At 49.2% G+C, this 19424-nt stretch overlaps 1 protein-coding gene across 1 annotated transcript in view; it reads right to left on the bottom strand.

Annotated features, from left to right (window-relative positions):
- LOC147684387 (rho guanine nucleotide exchange factor 3-like) overlaps positions 1-19424 on the bottom strand; it is a 233101-nt gene that overhangs the window by 156006 nt on the left and 57671 nt on the right. Inside the window, exons 2-3 of the mRNA XM_086940313.1 lie at positions 15100-15157; positions 12633-12695 (exon numbers count right to left, since the gene is read on the bottom strand). Of these exons, the coding sequence (XP_086796439.1) occupies positions 12633-12695; positions 15100-15157 (121 nt within the window). The remainder of the gene's footprint in view (positions 1-12632; positions 12696-15099; positions 15158-19424) is intronic.

The raw sequence follows: 19424 nt of genomic DNA on the forward strand, positions 1-19424 counted from the left end.
TAGGGGGACTCCTCGGCCCAGGGCAGTTGTCGTTGCCGTGGCCCGAGTGGAGTGAGCCCGCAAACCAGCCGGGGGCTCTTTCCTCGCCATGGAATAACATGCTTGGATACACAAGATGATCCACCTAGAGATGGTCCTCTTGTGCACAGCCTTTCCCTTCTTCGCGCCCACGTAACCAACGAAGAGTTGGTCATCCACCCGGAATTAGCGTGTGCGATCTAGGTAGTAGGAGAGCGCACGTTTTGGATCCAGACGGTGGAGCCTCTCTTCCTCTTTCGAGGGATGCGGAGGCGGAAAGAAGGTGGGCAAAGTGATGGACTGCCCGATGTGGAAGGCCGTGACAACCTTGGGCAGAAAGGAAGGTCGTGTACGTAACACCACCTTGTCAGGATGAACAGACAGGAAAGGTGGAGAAGAAGAAAGAGCCTGGAGCTCACTCACTCTCCTGGCAGAGGTGATGGCAACCAGGAATGCAGTCTTCAGAGTAAGGAGACGAAGAGGACAGTTATGAAGTGGCTCAAAGGGAGCACACATCAGATAAGTGAGAACAAGATTCAAGTCCCACTGGGGCATCACGAAGGGAACAGGAGGGAACATGTGTGTGATGCCCTTCAGGAATCTACTCACAATAGGGGACTTGAATAAAGAAGGCTGATCTGGTAGCCTCAAGAAGGCGGATAGAGCAGAAAGGTACCCTTTAAGAGTGCCCAGAGCAGAGCCCTGCTGGGCAGAGGAAAGAAGAAAGAGCAGCACTTCCGAAAGGGGTGCACCATGCCACAAATCTGTTCCACCGGCAGGCGTATACCGACTTTGTGGAGGGACGCCTGGCTGCCAGAATGATATCACAGACTTCAGGAGGCAAGTCAAATGGCCTCAACTGCCGCCGCTCAATCTCCAAGCTTGTAGGTGGAGACTGGACAGGTTCGGGTGCAGGACCGTCCCCTGCTGCTGCGACAGAAGGTCCTCCCGAAGAGGCAGACGAATCGGGGGATTGACTGACATGCTAAGTAGCTCGGGATACCAGTATCTTCGTGCCCAGTCCGGAGCCACAAGGATAACCTGGGCCCGGTCGCGCCTGATCTTCTTCAGCACTCTGGGCAGAAGTGGTATAGGCGGAAAGGCGTACAACAGACCGCAGCTCCACTCGCGATGAAAAGCGTCTCCGAGCGAGTGCCGCCTTGGAAATTCCAACGCGCAGAACTGATGACATTGCGCGTTCTCTTCTGTGGCGAATAGATCTAACCAAGGCTCTCCCCACTGCTGAAAGAGACCTTGTGCCACGTCCGAGCTCAGACGCCATTCGTGATCCATCATGCACCGACGGCTGAGTTCGTCCGCCCTGGCATTCAGAGAGCCTGCCAGGTGTTGAACCACCAGGGTCACGCCCTGATGTTCCAGCCATTGCCATAGGCGCAGAGCCTCCTGGCAAAGGGTCCACGACCCCACCCCGCCCTGTTTGTTGCAGTACCACATTGCGGTGGTGTTGTCGGTGAACACTTGCACTACTCGTCCCCGGACAGAGGGGAGGAATGCCTTCAGTGCTAGACGAATCGCCCGAAGCTCCAGCAAGTTGATATGGAGCCGGGACTCCGCCTAAGACCAGAGGCCTCTGATCTCCGCCTCTCCCATGTGGCCCCCCCAGCCCTGGAGGGACGCGCCCGTCACAACTACGTGCTCCGGGTGGGGTAGGGAGAGGGATCTGCCACTGACCCAGTCGCGGTCCGTGAGCCACCACTGCAGTTGTCTCGCAGTGCCCTCCGAGATCAGGACATGATCGGACAGGTTGCCCTGATGCTGGGCCCACTGAAACTTCAGGTCCCACTGCAGAGCCCACATCCGCCACCTGGCGTGACGCACCAGAAGGATGCAGGAGGCCATCAGTCCCAGAAGCCGTAGCGTCAACCTGACCGAGACTCGGGATAACGGCTGGAAGATGGGAACCAGAGCCTGAATATCCCGAACCCGCTGCTCGGGTGGATAAACCCGAAACTGCGCAGAGTCGAGAACCGCTCCGATGAAGAGGAGCTTTTGAGAGGGACACAGGTGTGAATTCGGCACATTGATGGAGAACCCCAGCAGGTGCAGGAGGTCGGCCGTAGTCTGGAGGTGGCTGACGACTGTCTGGGGTGAGCCCGCCTTCAACAGCCAGTCGTCGAGGTAGGGGAAGACTGATACCCCCTGCCTGCGCAGATGAGCTGCGACCACCGCCATCACCTTCGTGAACACCCGTGGGGCGCTGGTAAGGCCGAAGGGGAGCACGGTAAACTGAAAGTGCTCTTGGCCTACCGTGAACCGCAGGTAACGCCAGTGGGCCGGCAGGACGGGGATGTGGAAATAGGCGTCCTGCAGGTCCAACGCTACCATCCAGTCTCCTGGGTCCAGGGCAGCCAGGACCTGAGCCAAAGTGAGCATCTTGAACCTCTCCGTCCGGAGGAAGCAGTTGACGTTCCGCAAGTCCAAGATAGGGCGTAGGCCCCCTTTGCCCTTCTTGGGCACCAGAAAGTAGTGGGAGTAACAACCACACCATACTTCTGGCCCAGGAACGCGCTCGATGGCCCTCTTGGCCAAGAGGGCCGAGACCTCCTCTTGCAGAAGTTGCAAGTGATCCCCCGACACACGGTGGTATTGTGGTGGCATGGATGGAGGGGATGCCTCGAAGGGGAGGGAGTAGCCCCTTCGGACAATCTGCAGCACCCACCTGTCCGAAGTGACTGTATGCCAGTGGGAGAGGTGATGGCGAACCCTGCCTCCCACAGGCGTCACATGGGCCTGAAAACTCGGACTAGGAAGGTTTTGAGGCAGGTGCTGTTGAGGGAGGTGTGGACTGGCCTCGCCGCTGGCCCCGACCGCCGCCACGACGGTTTCCACATCCGCCACCGCGCTGGACATTTTGCGGAGTGTGGCTGACGGTACGTGGTGGGGCGCCCCTTCCGTGGCCACGAAAGGAGCGAAAGGCACCCGTTTGCTGGCGTGGGGCCGTAAGGCCCAAGGACTTGGCCGTAGCCCTGGAGTCCTTGAAACGTTCCAGCGCATGGTCTGCCTTGTCGCCGAAGAGGCGACGGCCATCAAACGGCATGTCCAGGAGTGTAGCCTGGACATCGGCCGAGAAGTTGGCGGACCTCAACCAGGCGTGGCGTCGAACCGCCACTGTCGTTGCCATCGCCCTGCCCAGTGAGTTCATTGTATCCAGCCTACACCAGATAGAAAAGCGTGCTGCATCTCGGCCGTCCGCAAGGGCTTGGCTGAGTTTAGCCTGGACCTCCTCCGGGCATCTAGGCAGCACCTCCGCAACCGTGTCCCACAGAGTGTGGGTGTAGCGGCCCAAGAGACAGGCGGTGTTCACAGACCGCAGCCCTAAGCTTACAGACGAGAAAACCTTCTTCCCGAACTGTTCATATCTCTTGTCGGGGCCGACGGGAATGCGGTTTGGGAGTTTGAGGCCTGGATGACCAGACTCTCGGGGGTGGGATGGGTGGACAAAAAGCATAGGTCGCCCGGTGCCGGGCGGTAGTGTCTGGCCACGTTCCTATCCACAGGGGGGCCTGTGGCGGGCTTGGACCAAGTGCCCAGAAGAACGTCACATAAGGCCTCATTGAACGGCAGGAGGGGCTCCGCGGAGCCTGACTGCGGTTTGAGGACCTCAGTGAGGAGATTAGTCCTCACGGCCACGATGGGGAGCTGAAGGTTTAAGGCCTTAGCTGCCTTCGTCAACACTACGCTGTAAGCAGAACCCGCCTCCGAAGCCACAGTCGGGGGCGATGTAAATCCAGTGTCTGGCGAAGTGTCAATACCACTGGCCTCCCCAAGCTCATATGTCCAGTCCTGCTGCGACTGGCAATCACGTGCCAGAGGGTCCTCGGACCCCTCCCAATGCTCCTCGTCACCTGTGTCCTGGAGACCAGGATTAGCAGCCAGGGCCTCCTCGTGGAGATAAAAATCTCCAAAGGCCGACGGAATCGGCGCCCAGCGGCGCCCTTCCGACGCCTGAGTAGGACCGTAGGAGACATTGGGGGCGGCAACCACATCGGCTGCCGGGGACGACACCTGAAGGGACGGCGCCGGCGAGGTCGTAAGGTCGACCGGCGAGGTCCCGGATCCGGAGCCGGATCCAGCGAGGTCTGGCGGCGCCGAGACCGAAGTCGCCAGCGGCGTCGGGGCCGAAGCACCCGACGGCGTCGGGGCCGAAGCGCCCGACCCGGAAGGACCTCCAGACGGAACCGATCGGCCCGAAGGCGCCACGGGAACCGACTGAGGAGGGAGGGCCCTCATGGCCATGAGGTACCTCTCGACCTCCTCCGGCGTTGCGCCGTGCCCAGGGACCCGAAGGTGTGGGGCAGGCGGCGACGCTTGCGACTCCCGCGGAGCCGCGTGGGCGGTGTCGCCCGAGTCCCCGGCCGCATCGTGCGAGCGTCGGGGCGGGTCGGAGGATCGATGACGTCGCTCCGACCTCTCATGCCTCTTACCTGAGGACTTGGAACCAGACGATCGGTGTCCACTTCCGGAGCGTCGATGACTCCGACCTCGCGACCTGTCCCTCGACCTCCCGTGGGACCGAGACCGGGACCTGGAGCGGCGCGGGGCCGACTGCCTCAGCTCGAGACGCTTGTGGGACCGCTCCCGCCTAGCCTTCGACGTCAGGGCCCGGCAGTCGGAGCAGGACTCAAGTGTGGGGTGCCTCAGGGATCCTCCCTGAGCCCCACACTTTTTAATGTGTACATGGCTCCTCTCGAGGATGTTGTTAAACCTTTTGGGATCAAATCAATAATGTACGCCGATGACACCCAGCTCATCGTGTCCCTCAACCAACCAGACAACGCCCTCGCCAATCTGTCCAGCTGCCTGGAAAAAGTTCACCAATGGATGTGCGAATCCCGGTTAAAACTGAATGGGGAAAAATCTGAAATACTTCTTCTGGGAAACCCTAACAAAATACCCACCCCCCTTCCCTGGCCACCATGCATGGGATCCCCTCCATCCCCAAAATCCGAAGTAAAAAGCCTGGGGATATGGTTGGACCAGGACCTCAGCTTCAAAACACAAGCGAGGAAAACCACGGGAACGTGCTTCGGCCTTATGAAGATGGCACGAAAGATTCTCCATCTACTCCCCCCTCAATCCAGGAAGCTCTTGATGCAGGGGCTGGTGAACTCCAGACTGGACTACGGGAATGTCCTATATCTGGGGGCCCCAGTCTCTGTACTCCACAGACTCCAATGTGCACAAAACGCGGCGGCAAGAATACTAACAGGAACTGCAGCAAGGACCTCTGCCAAGCCGGCCCTTAGAAATTTGCACTGGCTGCCAGTCAAAGAACGGGTCAACTTTAAGACCTTGTGCATGGCACATAAAATACTGCACAACGAAGGCCCCCCTATTCTCAGACCTCTTGTGTCCCTTCAACAATCAATTAGACAACTCAGATCTAACTCCCTTTCCCTTGCAAAAGTCCCCAGAATTAGGAAGGCCAGAACAGGTGGTCGCTTGTTCTCGTACAATGCTCCGAGACTGTGGAATGCCCTCCCACTCTCCCTGAGGCAAGAACAAAACCACCTTAGATTTAGGAAAAAACTGAAGACCCTCCTCTTCCCCTGAGCACTACCCCCCTTGATCGCCCACTCTCCAGGATGATAGTCACCAGCGCCGGGATGCCCTAGGGTAGCTGTGCGCTCTATAAAACCCATAATCAAATCAAATCAAATCAGGATCGATCGTCGTGGTCGAGGCCTAAGCACTTCAGGCACCGGCGATGGGGGTCCGTGACCGACATGAGTCGACCGCACTTCGAACAAGGCTTGAACCCGGGCATCCCTGGCACCGATAGTCGAGTAATCGACAAAAAGAGAGAGATAAAAAGGATCAAACATTTTCAGTCAAAAATTGACTGGGGGTAGAACTTCTTCCGGATCTGCGCTAGCTGGCGCGGAAAAAAGAAGAACTGACGTCAGCGCGCATGGGCGCCGTCTAAGTACTCCGACGACGTCATCCCGGCGCTCACGACGCCGACGACGGATGCGGAGCCGCAGACGACGCCTACCGGCGCGCAGGGGTATTGCTACGCAAATGTTTCCGGATCCAGTCTGACGCCTGGGGATATTCTAAGGTAAGGAATCTATCACTAACGTGTCTCTTTCAGATATATACTCCAAATAGGGTGAACAGGCCATCCCCCAATCCTTGGTAGTTGTCCCACATCCACCAAACTTTAAACAACCCCTTCGAGTAGAGTAAAAGAGAATGTGTGGAAAGTTCCAAACAAACCTCAGAGGAGAAGCGATGGGGCTTTCCAGGCAGAACTGCTGCCACGCAGCACGGAAGTGAAACTGAATGCCTCCAGAGCTCAGCTCATAATACTCTTAAGCAACATTTGTTCATCTTTGAGTTGTCAGCACCAGGCCGGGAAAATGGTAAGTTTTTAGTCTTCAACAATCTCTGGCTACCTTTCTGAGTCTGGGGTCCCTAGAAAAAAAGCAACCACGACCCCCATTGGGATGACCATGAATCTTCTTCAAAAGTCAAATTCTAGACTGCAAGCTGTCCAGAACCAGGTATTCGGGTCATTTCTAACCATCATGACAATGTTAATGTCAACTCCTTAATGTATGTATTTGTGTACACCTTCCTGTACCTTCCTACATAATTAAGCAATTTACATATTTTCCTCGTGTGTCTTGACCTGAACCCACCATTTTGCTCTTCTGTGTATTGGGCGCTAAAACCTTTGGGTCTGGAGCTCATGAAATAATACATGTAAATAAATTAATATGTTTTTAATTACTGTGATGAACTAGGTTAGGTAACTCTAAGTTAAAAAAAAATAGCCAGGACCTCTGGGCAGGTTTATTTACATCCAGGAGGAAGGTCTGTCGGTCCTCTAGCGGGTGGAGGCCAAGGCGGAAGAAGATTCACCCTGCCTTGTTGCCATCTCTGTGAAGGAAGCTCTGGCAGCTCCCTTCACAGCATTGACAGCATTGATGGCATTGATATGGTGAAACAATAATACGATTGTGTTTAAAATCGCGCTGTATATATATATATATATATGCTCAAGAACGGATAAAGGAATCCATGGTAAGGGAATCAAACGTCAGTTGGAACATCAATGAAAACCTGATTTACAGCATACTCTTTAAAGTGAATTTAAACACAATCACATTATTGTTTGAGGTTTCTGAATTCGCTTGTAAGTATTCATTGATGAATAGGAATTTAGTTAGGAATGACTCTCCTAACTGGGTTAGAATTATGAAGGGGATGGTTTGCTTAAGCATTTCATCTGAATTTCAGTAGCCCTGAAGAAGCGACTGTGTCACGAAACACGTGTTGGCTGTAATTGAACATCATATTAAATTCCACACTTGGATTTTGTAGTTATATGTGCCCACAGAGACAGAAGGCTTTATAATTTAGTTGAAAGTTGGAATAACTTCCTTATCTGAAGACCTACGGATGAACTGTGATGGACATTGAATTATTTTCCCAGATCAATAGGTTTACTAAAATGTATGTATGCTCAGCACCCTCCCGAAAGGTGTTTCTACTAATATTGTATGCAATAAATATGTAAAATGTCAAACAATCTCTTTTGCCCAAAGTTCCTTGATGCCCCATCTCACCTGCACCCCAGAGACAGCGAGTCCCACAGCCTGAAGACTACTAGGGTTTGATTTATATACTGATGGCGCCCTGTTGTTCTGCCAGGGCGACAGAGTAAATGACTTCGTCCCCCTTGTGGAGGGACCACATGCCATGCGTATTAATCACTGCCAAGCTGCCAGCCATTTATAAAGCATTAGCAGGAACCGCTGTCATAGTGGTGTCGGTCAGCGCATTTCGATGTTTGGTGCAGGGCTGCGTCACCATGACAGAGCCCTGCACCAAATAGGTTATTGTTTTATTTTCAAAGAGAAAATCCTGAAACAGGATTTCCTTTTTTAAAATAAAAAAGGCAACACTCCCCTCGCCATGGGAGTCCTCTCCCATGTGAGGGGGGCATTTATCAGTTTTCACTGCCCCTTAACGCATAGGTTTTCCTGACCTCAAATTCTGCCATGTAAATTAGATGATTCAGAAAAGGGGGTGGTGATGAACAGAGTGTCTGAATTAAGCAGACCACTCTTACCCAGTCCAAAGATCAGGGCTCGATCCATCACCGTTTTTTAGCTCACTGCACCATCCCAGCTCAGAACTTGGCTATATGCAAATTAGTCTGACCCTCGCCCAGTGCATCATGGGAACAGGGCAGACCAAACTACCAAGCCAATTCTTCTACTGGGAAGGAAACAAGCTTCCGGGGACCGGTTTCTGGCATTTCAGCCGTCTTCGGCCGGGCTTGCTTGAATCCTGATGGTGCAATGAGCAAGGGACTCACATCTGAGTATACCCTTCCACGTTTATGGTGGACAAAAATGATTCAGAAAAGGGGGTGGTGATGAACAGAGTGTCTGAATTAAGCAGACCACTCTTACCCAGTCCAAAGATCAGGGCTCGATCCATCACTGTTTTTTAGCTCACTGCACCATCCCAGCTCAGAACTTGGCTATATGCAAATTAGTCTGACCCTGGCCCAGTGCATCATGGGAACAGGGCAGATCAAACTACCAAGCCAATTCTTCTACTGGGAAGGAAACAAGCTTCCGGGGACCGGTTTCTGGCATTTCAGCCATCTTTGGCCCGGCTTGCTTGAATCCTGATGGTGCAATGAGCAAGGGACTCACATCTGACTATACCCTTCCACGCTTATGGTGGACAAAAATGATTCAGAAAAGGGGGTGGTGATGAACAGAGTGTCTGAATTAAGCAGACCACTCTTACCTAGTCCAAAGATCAGGGCTCGATCCATCACCGTTTTTTAGCTCACTTCACCATCCCAGCTCAGAACTTGGCTATATGCAAATTAGTCTGACCCTGGCCCAGTGCATCATGGGAACAGGGCAGACTAAACTACCAAGCCAATTCTTCTACTGGGAAGGAAACAAGCTTCCGGGGGCCGGTTTCTGGCATTTCAGCCGTCTTCGGCCCGGCTTGCTTGAATCCTGATGGTGCAATGAGCAAGGGACTCACATCTGAGTATACCCTTCCACGCTTATGGTGGACAAAAATGATTCAGAAAAGGGGGTGGTGATGAACAGAGTGTCTGAATTAAGCAGACCACTCGTACCCAGTCCAAAGATCAAGGCTCGATCCATCACCGTTTTTTAGCTCACTGCACCATCCCAGCTCAGAACTTGGCTATATGCAGATTAGTCTGACCCTGGCCCAGTGCATCATGGGAACAGGGCAGACCAAACTACCAAGCCAATTCTTCTACTGGGAAGGAAACAAGCTTCCGGGGACCGGTTTCTGGCATTTCAGCCGTCTTCGGCCCGGCTTGCTTGAATCCTGATGGTGCAATGAGCAAGGGACTCACATCTGAGTATACCATTCCCCGCTAATGGTGGACAAAAATGATTCAGAAAAGGGGGTGGTGATGAACAGAGTGTCTGAATTAAGCAGACCACTCTTACCCAGTCCAAAGATCAGGGCTCGATCCATCACCGTTTTTTAGCTCACTGCACCATCCCAGCTCCGAACTTGGCTATATGCAAATTAGTCTGACCCTGGCCCAGTGCATCATGGGAACGGGGCAGACCAAACTACCAAGCCAATTCTTCTACTGGGAAGGAAACAAGCTTCCGGGGGCCGGTTTCTGGAATTTCAGCCGTCTTCGGCCCGGCTTGCTTGAATCCTGATGGTGCAATGAGCAAGGGACTCATATCTGAGTATACCCTTCCACGCTTATGGTGGACAAAAATGATTCAGAAAAGGGGGTGGTGATGAACAGAGTGTCTGAATTAAGCAGACCACTCTTACCCAGTCCAGAGATCAAGGCTCGATCCATCACCGTTTTTTAGCTCACTGCACCATCCCAGCTCAGAACTTGGCTATATGCAGATTAGTCTGACCCTGGCCCAGTGCATCATGGGAACAGTGCAGACCAAACTACCAAGCCAATTCTTCTACTGGGAAGGAAACAAGCTTCCGGGGACCGGTTTCTGGCATTTCAGCCGTCTTCGGCCCGGCTTGCTTGAATCCTGATGGTGCAATGAGCAAGGGACTCACATCTGAGTATACCCTTCCACGCTTATGGTGGACAAAAATAATTCAGAAAAAGGGGTGGTGATGAACAGAGTGTCTGAATTAAGCAGACCACTCTTACCCAGTCCAAGGATCAGGGCTTGATCCATCACCGTTTTTTAGCTCACTGCACCATCCCAGCTCAGAACTTGGCTATATGCAAATTAGTCTGACCCTGGCCCAGTGCATCATGGGAACAGGGCAGACCAAACTACCAAGCCAATTCTTCTACTGGGAAGGAAACAAGCTTCCGGGGACCGGTTTCTGGCATTTCAGCCGTCTTCGGCCCGGCTTGCTTGAATCCTGATGGTGCAATGAGCAAGGGACTCACATCTGAGTATACCCTTCCACGCTTATGGTGGACAAAAATGTTTCAGAAAAGGGGGTGGTGATGAACAGAGTGTCTGAATTAAGCAGACCACTCTTACCAGTCCAAAGATCAGGGCTCGATCCATCACCGTTTTTTAGCTCACTGCACCATCCCAGCTCAGAACTTGGCTATATGCAAATTAGTCTGACCCTGGCCCAGTGCATCATGAGAACAGGGCAGACCAAACTATCAAGCCAATTCTTCTACTGGGAAGGAAACAAGCTTCCGGGGACCGGTTTCTGGCATTTCAGCCGTCTTCGGCCCGGCTTGCTTGAATCCTGATGGTGCAATGAGCAAGGGACTCACATCTGAGTATACCCTTCCACGCTTATGGTGGACAAAAATGATTCAGAAAAGGGGGTGGTGATGAATGTAAATTAGATGGGCGGAATCACAGGTCTGCCTTCAAAGGCACTAACTCCGCAGAGCCATCAAAGGGGTTTAATGACAATGAAGTAGTCTCCGCTTTTATGAAACCTATGGTCTGCCCGCATTTAAGTCAGATCGGCAGACCTACAAAAGGCCAAGATATAAATTAGGCCCTACTAGTCTGCATTGAGACACTGAGTCACAAGGCCCTCCCAACACTCGCTAACGAAAATACCAATGTCTATATTGCACAATGTTGAATTCCAGTAGTTCAATAAATAACAGTGCGTAGAGTGAAGTGTATTTCTGGGTGATGAACTTATAAAATTCCATGCCAGGTCTTTTGCAAGTCAGGTCACTTATTTGAAAGTTTAAACACTTCAGTGGAGGGAAGGTTTACACACCAGTCAATAAGTATTGAAGGTTTAAACACCTTTAGTAAGTAGTGAGAGGAGATTTAAACCCTGAGTCGATAGTTGTGGAGGCTTAAACATCTTCAGGCAATAATCAAAGAAGGTTTGAACACCTTCAGTCAATGGTTAGAGGAGTTTCAGACATTTCCTGTCTATAGTTAGGGGAGAATAAACAACTTGAGGCAATGGTTAGAGGAGGTTTAAACAACTTCAATAAAAAGGTAGAAGAGGCTTACACACCTTCATTCACTATTTAGAGGAGGTTTAAAAAACACCAGTCTATAGGTTTAAACAAATGTCAATAGCTAGAGGTGGTTTTAGCACCATCCATCAATAGTTATGGGTGCTTTAAAGACCTCCACTCAATAGTTAGAGGAGGATTAAACACTGAGTACATAGGGGAGGATTAAACTTCTTTGGTCAATAATTAGAAGAGGTTTAAACAACTTTGGTCCATAGTTGGAGAAGGTTTAAGTACCTTCAGTCAATAGTTTGAGGATGTTTAATCACCTTGAGAAGACAGTTAGAGGAAGTTTAAACACCTTCAGTCAATAGAAAAAGAATGTTCAAACTCCTCTGACCAAAAGTCAGGTGTGGTCTAAACACCATTAGTCAAAAGTCAGGTGAGGTTTGAGCACTTTCAGTCAATAGTAAAAGGAGGTTTAAATACCTTGAGTCAGTAGAGTGAGGAGGTTTAAACAGCAGTAGACAATAGTTATAAGGGGTTCAAACACCTACGCTCAATAGTAACTTCAGTCAATGCTTAAATGTGGTTTAAACCCCTTTAATCAATAGTCAGAGGAGGTTTAAACACCGTCCGTCAATAGTTAGGGGAGGTTTAAAAACCTTCAATCAATAGAGGAAGTTGAAACACCTCGAGTCTGTAATTTGAGGAGGAGCCAGCTGACCCTTTAAGTTTAGGTTTTTCAGCTCAAAGAGTAAATAGGAGGTAGAGTAGCTGATGAGACTTGTAGGACCACCGGTGTGGGCAGTGGTAGTAGAGAGATGGACTCAATGAGCCTGGAAGTCAACTACTTAAGAATTCTTCCAAAGCGGGGGTCATATTTGAAACACTCTGCAATCTGTGAAGTTCTTGATTTACAGGTTCATATTTTAGAAGGCTTTTTGTTTTTTTATGGACTTGAATACATTCAAAGAATGCTTTACTGAAGCACTGCATACGTTAACGTTCACACAGACTGCTCCAGAAGTCGTGCTTCATTCATCTAAGTGGAACCATGTAACTTTACATTATACATTTGAGTCATCTTGAATAGCATCTGGTGCAATAGGAGACAGACTGTAAAGCTCTTAAGCACATGTTTAGTGCAGGAAGTAGCATCTCTGCAACAATATGAGACAGTTACCTTATCTTCTGGGGTCGTGACTTCCCGCCTCTCCTCCACCGGAGCCCCCTGCTTCCGCTTCTTCTGCAGAGATGGTAGAGAGAAGAAAGCAAAGCTGTTAGTGGTGGTTTGAGCCACAGTCCTACTCTCTGGGTGTATTTATGCATTATGGGAAAACTCATGAAATACACTTTGTACTTTAAAACTCAGGCTCTTGACCACAGTAACCTGCTCCATTCTGAATAAAGGGTCCTAGAGGCATGTATGACCTCCCGGCACCATGTCTGCTGGCTCATGCAGTGAAACCTCTGATCATTCAACCATCATGCAGTTTAAGATGTCCGCCTTACTACTGTTGGACCCATGTATTGAATGCCAACATCACTATCCAATGTTAGGAGATCCTGACCACTGGATGGACTTTGTTGGTGCTGCTCTATCCCTAACTAGAGGGTGTTGGCTAGCAATTTCTGTAGAAGACCACGTAGATGTATGTTTACAGCAGAACAAGGAAACAGGATCAATGTAACAGGAACTAGTAATGCCGCAAAGAAAATTCATATTATGGCTGATATGTGAATCTATTTATTGTTTATCCTAAATACAGCTAATCCAGGTCTGGGACTGCATTACTAAGAGCTTGATTATTTGGCACTTAGTAAGTTTGCTCTCAAGATATTTTTTAACCTCACCTTTTACAGAGGTAGGATAACAAGAATAACTTTTTTATATATCTCTTCACACCATACTTTTCTAAGCTCTGCAAGTACCCGGTGTTACTATGAGCCAGTTTAGTACATGATTGCTGAGTTGTTGTTGATGGGATTAGAACATGTCACTCACCAGAGTTTACCTCATTGAGCCATTTATGTGTCAACGTTAATTGGCATATTTTAATGACTATAGTCAGAAGGCCACCTCGCCAAAGAAGGCTCAGGCGCATGGTGTGGTTGGGTTAATAACGAACTGTAATTCAGAGGGGAAACTCTGTTGAAACCCCATAATAAGGGTTTTCGTCATATTAGAAATGATTAAAATCTACTCATTTAGATTGTCATACTGGTCATCTTTCATTCGCAATAGAGAAGGATACGTTCGGTAAATCAGTCTGAAATTACTGAGACATAGAATTGGACATGTAGGAGGCCGGCAGAAGGATTATTGTATATATTACCTAGCTTCTATTCAGCTATTATCTATAAACCTTGAAAAAGAGCCTAAGTGTTGTGAAACATGTGTCGGCTGAAGTCACATGTTTTATTGGACTATGAAAGTCTCTTAAAGGAAGCTCACAAAACAAATCCGTTAAACAAACACTGAAGTTTGAACTTTGAGGAACCTTGTTTGTATATAGGCTTGAGGCCTGTTCGCTTAATGAATTGAATCAAGATTGTTAATAACAATAAATTTGGGGTGTACTATATCTTTGTTGTATAGGGTGTGTATACGGCAAGTGTATTTTACTTCAAAGTGCTGGTGCTGTGGTCCATGTCTTTTTGTTTTTGGATATAAAAAATGAGATCAGGGAGGTAACTGACCCATTGAGGAGCACCAGGTACTGGACATGTCAAACTCCTCTGTTAGCTCGAGTCTATCAATCCGATGAAAAAGAGATGCATTTACAGCAACTCAACAGCCAAGCACAAATCAGCTACAACCCCACTTCCAACAGCAAACCTCCTTAGATGCACAAATTCTCTCCACAACCCCACGAACCACATTCCTCTAAGAAGTTCACCAAATACACCTTTGAAATCAGTGGGGAGGTCCAATGTCACCGCCTTCTTTAAAAATAAAGATAAAAAAAGAAAGAAAACCACGACAAAACTTTGACGAATGTCCAACTCAAATTCTTTTTTACAAGTTTTACTGCATGCAAGATCGCCTTTCAACGACCATACCACACCGCAGACCTTAAGATTTTGAGATCATCAATTATACCCCCCACTGCTTTCCTCCAAGATTAAACCAAAGCCTCACTGAACTTTGAACACCAATCATCAGCCCTTCCATACCACAACACAAACCCTCTGTGTTACTACCACACAGACTAGCACAGGAAGCCAGAGCACCACATGCCAACATTCTCATAGTTTCTTAACACAGTGAGAACAGATCACTGTCGCCAACGCCACTCCCCATCACCATCTTCAACCACCCTCAATGCATGTGAAACACTGACGCTTGGAAAGTTCAGTGAAGAATTTGAAAAAACAAGTCCTAAGGATCCAGTCATAGAATTTTAGAAATCATGGAACTTTATTTTAGAAGTCAAAATACATCCTTGCTCACAATTTTAGAAGGAAACAAATTAGATCTGAAAATCCTGGACGTCAATATCTGGGTGAGGTGCAAATCAGAATCCCCATGCCTTATGGATTTAAATTTCGGGAGCAAAAGTGTTGTGTGCTAAGCAGTCATATATGAGGGCAAAAGGTGCTACATAAATGCAGTTTTCCAGTGAGTGACTGATGCATATGATACTCACCCCTGAAGAGTCGGATAAGGAGCCCGATGTGTAGGATCTTTCTCGCTGCACCGGGGACCTACAAACAAAAGACAACATGTTTCAGGCGCTGGCTTGGAAATGTACTTATGGACCTAGTTGACAAAGTCTTGCTAATGAGGGAACATCAGTAGTACATGAGAGAGGCAGTCAAGGGTGCGTTCAACGAGAGACTATTAGTTTGATTGGTTTTGGTAATTCACTAGAAATGCTCTTTTTTGTAGAGATAGACCTGCTGGTAGCTCAGAGTAGTCCATTTGTGAAAGGCCTGTCAAGACACATGATGGCTGCTAGGATGACTGTCCTTGGGGATTTGGGTCTCGACCTGTCTTGAATTACATAATCGCTACCACCTTAGCAGGTGTAAGGGCTGTGGCTCCTGGACAGAGTTTACTATATCACACCTGATTCCTGACACCCGCTCAGGTCAATGAGAGCTGGCAGGCGCTGAGACCTATCTCAGCGGATCTGGTGGACCCTGGACCATAGTCGTGTCATGTGGTAGCTGACCCTGGACGTCCTCTCATGTGAATGAGTATCGGCACTGAGGTCTGTCTCAAGGGGACTTGTGGACGCTGGACCACAGTGGTGTTATGTGGTAGCTGACCCTGGGTGTCACCTCGTGTTGCTGATCTCGGTCGGGGTCTTGGGTCAACATGGCCAATAATCTCCCCTTAGATGTTTGGGTGCTGAAGCAGGCCCCAAGAGCGAGCTATGTAATACTATATAGGGCCATGTAATGTTGTACTTCCAACATCTGGACGTGTGAAGTTGAAACGCTGATGCTTTCTCTGGTAGCACAGTGCCTTCAGAAAGATTGAGGTCCCTTCTTCATTCATTGCCCCGTCCGTGTTTCCTTCATTGATCACAGGCAATCTCTACGTATGGTGTGGAACGGCCACTCATTTGGTGGCTATTGGCTACATCCTTTTTCCACTGACTGATGACTTTACTGGTAGTGTCTCCCTGGTTTCCTTTTCTTCTTCTGCTCCTCTCATATGCTGGACAGAGAGAGACTGGCCCCTGAAGTGTAACTTTGCAAGGCATCTGTTACTGCACTAGAACCCCTGTACCCTACTTGTCTGATCTTGATTCCAGTCTCTTCGGAAAGTGATGCGACCAGGATCTAGCCTTCTGATGATTATATAACATTGTAAAAATAAAATAAATAACGATCTTTTGAAGTGTTGGTGTCTCGTCTTGTGCAAAGTAGTGACCACCTCAGGTCAGGTATTCTTATGAGGATGGTGGTGCTTCCATTTCTGTAGGAGACCAAAAACAAGTTCAAAAATGTTCTTAAATCAGACAGTCCCTCTCTAGATTAAAGGTGGTGGATTTCTGACTCTTCCCACCAGGGGATCATCAATCTGCTGAAACGAAAGAATTAAGTGTGGTCTGCGTACGACTCTATTATGAAATCCCAGTGTTCTACTACCTTGGGCAAAGGTGCCACGTAAATATTAAATAAGGTGGGGCTGAGTGCTGATCCTTGAGAATCCCCATGTTTCAGCTCTTTATGCCTGAGGTAAAGGGGGGATGCAAAGTCTGCACCCTATCCGCCAGAAAGTATTGGAGCTATTGCTTGGCTCTGCTGACCACACCTACGAGCTCCAGGCGTTCCAACAAAATATGGCAGAAACGGTATCAAAAGCTGTCGATGAATCTACAAGTATCACAAAAGTTTTCTTCCCTGGGTCAAGATTGTATTTTATAAATTCTGGGCCAGATGTATCAAAATTGGATTTTGCGAGTCTATGATAGCAAATTTTACCGATTCGCTATTATAGACTCGCAAAATACAATGAAAGTAGGTTTCAGCAAATTTTTTGCGATTTCTACACATCGCAAATAAGGAATGGCTTCCCATTCACTTCTATGGGCCTAATAGGAAACAATGGGTATTGCATGTGCAATTTGAGAGTACCCAATAGGTACTCGCAAATTGCGCATGCAATTTCAAGGGTGCAAGGGGGCCAAAAGGCCTAAAGGCATGTATGTGCGCCACATGGCACTTTGAAAAATGCAACATTTTGCATTTTTCTAAGGATTTGCAATTTACAACTAAATTGAAGTTGGTGATAAATTAAATTACAATTCCTTAAAGCAGGGCCGCAATTGAAAAAGCGCTTCCTGCATTGCATTTAGAGATGCACAAATTGTGATTCTCTAAATGCTTTGGCAAAATAGGTAATCGCAAAAACTGCGATTCCCTATTTTGCAATTGCCTTTTGGGATGATACATCCCAAAAGGCTTTTTCCCATTCGTGAACGGTTGCGAACGGGAAAACGCTTGATACATCTGGACCTCTGAGACCCCCAAAAGAGCTATTTCAGTACTAAACCTGGGGCTCAAAGGTGTTCAGTCTCAAGCCATCCCTCATGGACTGACCACTAGGGTCATAGTCAGAAATACCAACCTTCATCTGACTATGAAAGTGGGAGAAGTTGTCACTGAAAGATTGCCAGGCCAGAATGTTTGGTTGGTAGGAGGCTGTGTATAGGAAAGATTGGACAACCTTAAATATATCCCTTGCCCTATGTTTATTTTTATGAATGTGACTTGCCAGAGCCTCTGCCCATGTTCGTCTGATATTCTTTCGGAAAGACTTTTAAGTCTGTTTTATAGCCTGCTCTGGCTTCCTCGTCCTGCTACTTCCTCCATTTTCTTTCCAGTTGTTTGCAATGACATCTTTCATAGGCCCATCTCAGGGATTTGGAATCAGGCGAGGCCTAGTCTTGGTATATATTACCACATGCACAGGCCTATTTCAAAGACCTGAATTCAGGCGAGGCTTTGCCTTGGTGTATGCTACCGTAGGTCTATATCCTAGGAGCCTGGACTCTGGTGAAGCATTGCCTCTGTCTATGTTAACTCTTTGTTAGGCCCTTCCCAGGAGTGTGGAGTCAGGTGAGGCCCAGTCTCTTGTATGCTACTTTAGGCCTCTCTCAGGAGTCTGGAATGAGGTGTATGATACTTCTTCATTAGGCCCATCTCAGGGGTCTGGACTCAGGGGAGGCCTATCTCGGTGTATGTTACCTCTTCATTAGGCCCTTCTCAGGGTTCTGGACTCAGGGGAAGCCTAGCCTTGTTGTATGTTACCTCTTCATTAGGCCCTTCTCAGGGTTCTGGACTCAGGCAAGGCCTAGCCTCGGGGTATGTTACCTCTTCATTAGGCTCTTCTCAGGGTTCTGGACTCAGGGGAGGCCTAGCCTCGGTGTATGATACCTCTTCATTAGGCCCTTCTCAGGGTTCTGGACTCAGGGGAGGCCTGGCCTCGGTGTATGTTACCTCTTCATTAGGCCCTTCTTAGGGTTCTGGACTCAGGGGAGGCCTGGCCTCGGTGTATGATACCTCTTCATTAGGCCCTTCCTAGGGTTCTGGAATCAGGGGAGGCTTAGCCTCGGTGTATGTTACCTCTTCATTAGGCCCTTCTCAGGTTTCTGGACTCAGGGGAGGCTTAGCCTCGGTGTACGTTACCACTTCATTAGGCTCTTCCCAGGGTTCTGGACTCAAGGGAGGCCTAGCCTCGGTGTACTTTTCCTCTTCATTATGGTCTTCTCAGGGTTCTGGACTCAGGGGAGGCCTAGCCTCGGTGTACGTTACCTCTTCATTAGGCTCTTCTCAGGGGTCTGGACTCAGGGGAGGCCTAGCCTTGGTGTACGTTACCTCTTCATTAGGCCCTTCTCAGGGTTCTGGACTCAGGGGAGGCCTAGCCTTGGTGTACGTTACCTCTTCATTCGGCCCTTCTCAGGGTTCTGGACTCGGGGGAGGTCTAGCCTCGGTGTATGTTACCTCTACATTAGGCCCTTCTCAGGGTTCTGGACTCAGGCGAGGCCTAGCCTTGGGGTATGTTACCTCTTCATTAGGCTCTTCTCAGGGTTCTGGACTCAGGGGAGGCCTAGCCTCGGGGTATGATACCTCTTCATTAGGCCCTTCTCAGGGTTCTGGACTCAGGGGAGGCCTAGCCTCGGTGTATGATACCTCTTCATTAGGCCCTTCTCAGGGTTCTGGACTCAGGGGAGGCCTAGCCTCTGTGCATGTTACCTCTTCATTAGGCCCTTCTCAGGGGTCTGGACTCAGGCGAGGCCTAGCCTCGGTGTATGTTACCTCTTCATTAGGCCCTTCTTAGGGTTATGGACTCAGGGGAGGCCTAGCCTTGGTGTATGTTACCTCTTCATTAGGCTCTTCTCAGGGTTCTGAACTCAGGGGAGGCCTAGCCTCGGTGTATGATACCTCTTCATTAGGCCCTTCTCAGGGTTCTGGACTCAGGGGAGGCCTAGCCTCGGTGTATGTTACCTCTTAATTA

The sequence above is a fragment of the Lissotriton vulgaris genome, chromosome 10 (genome assembly GCF_964263255.1).
Source record: "Lissotriton vulgaris chromosome 10, aLisVul1.2, whole genome shotgun sequence".
NCBI classification, from domain to species: domain Eukaryota; kingdom Metazoa; phylum Chordata; class Amphibia; order Caudata; family Salamandridae; genus Lissotriton; species Lissotriton vulgaris.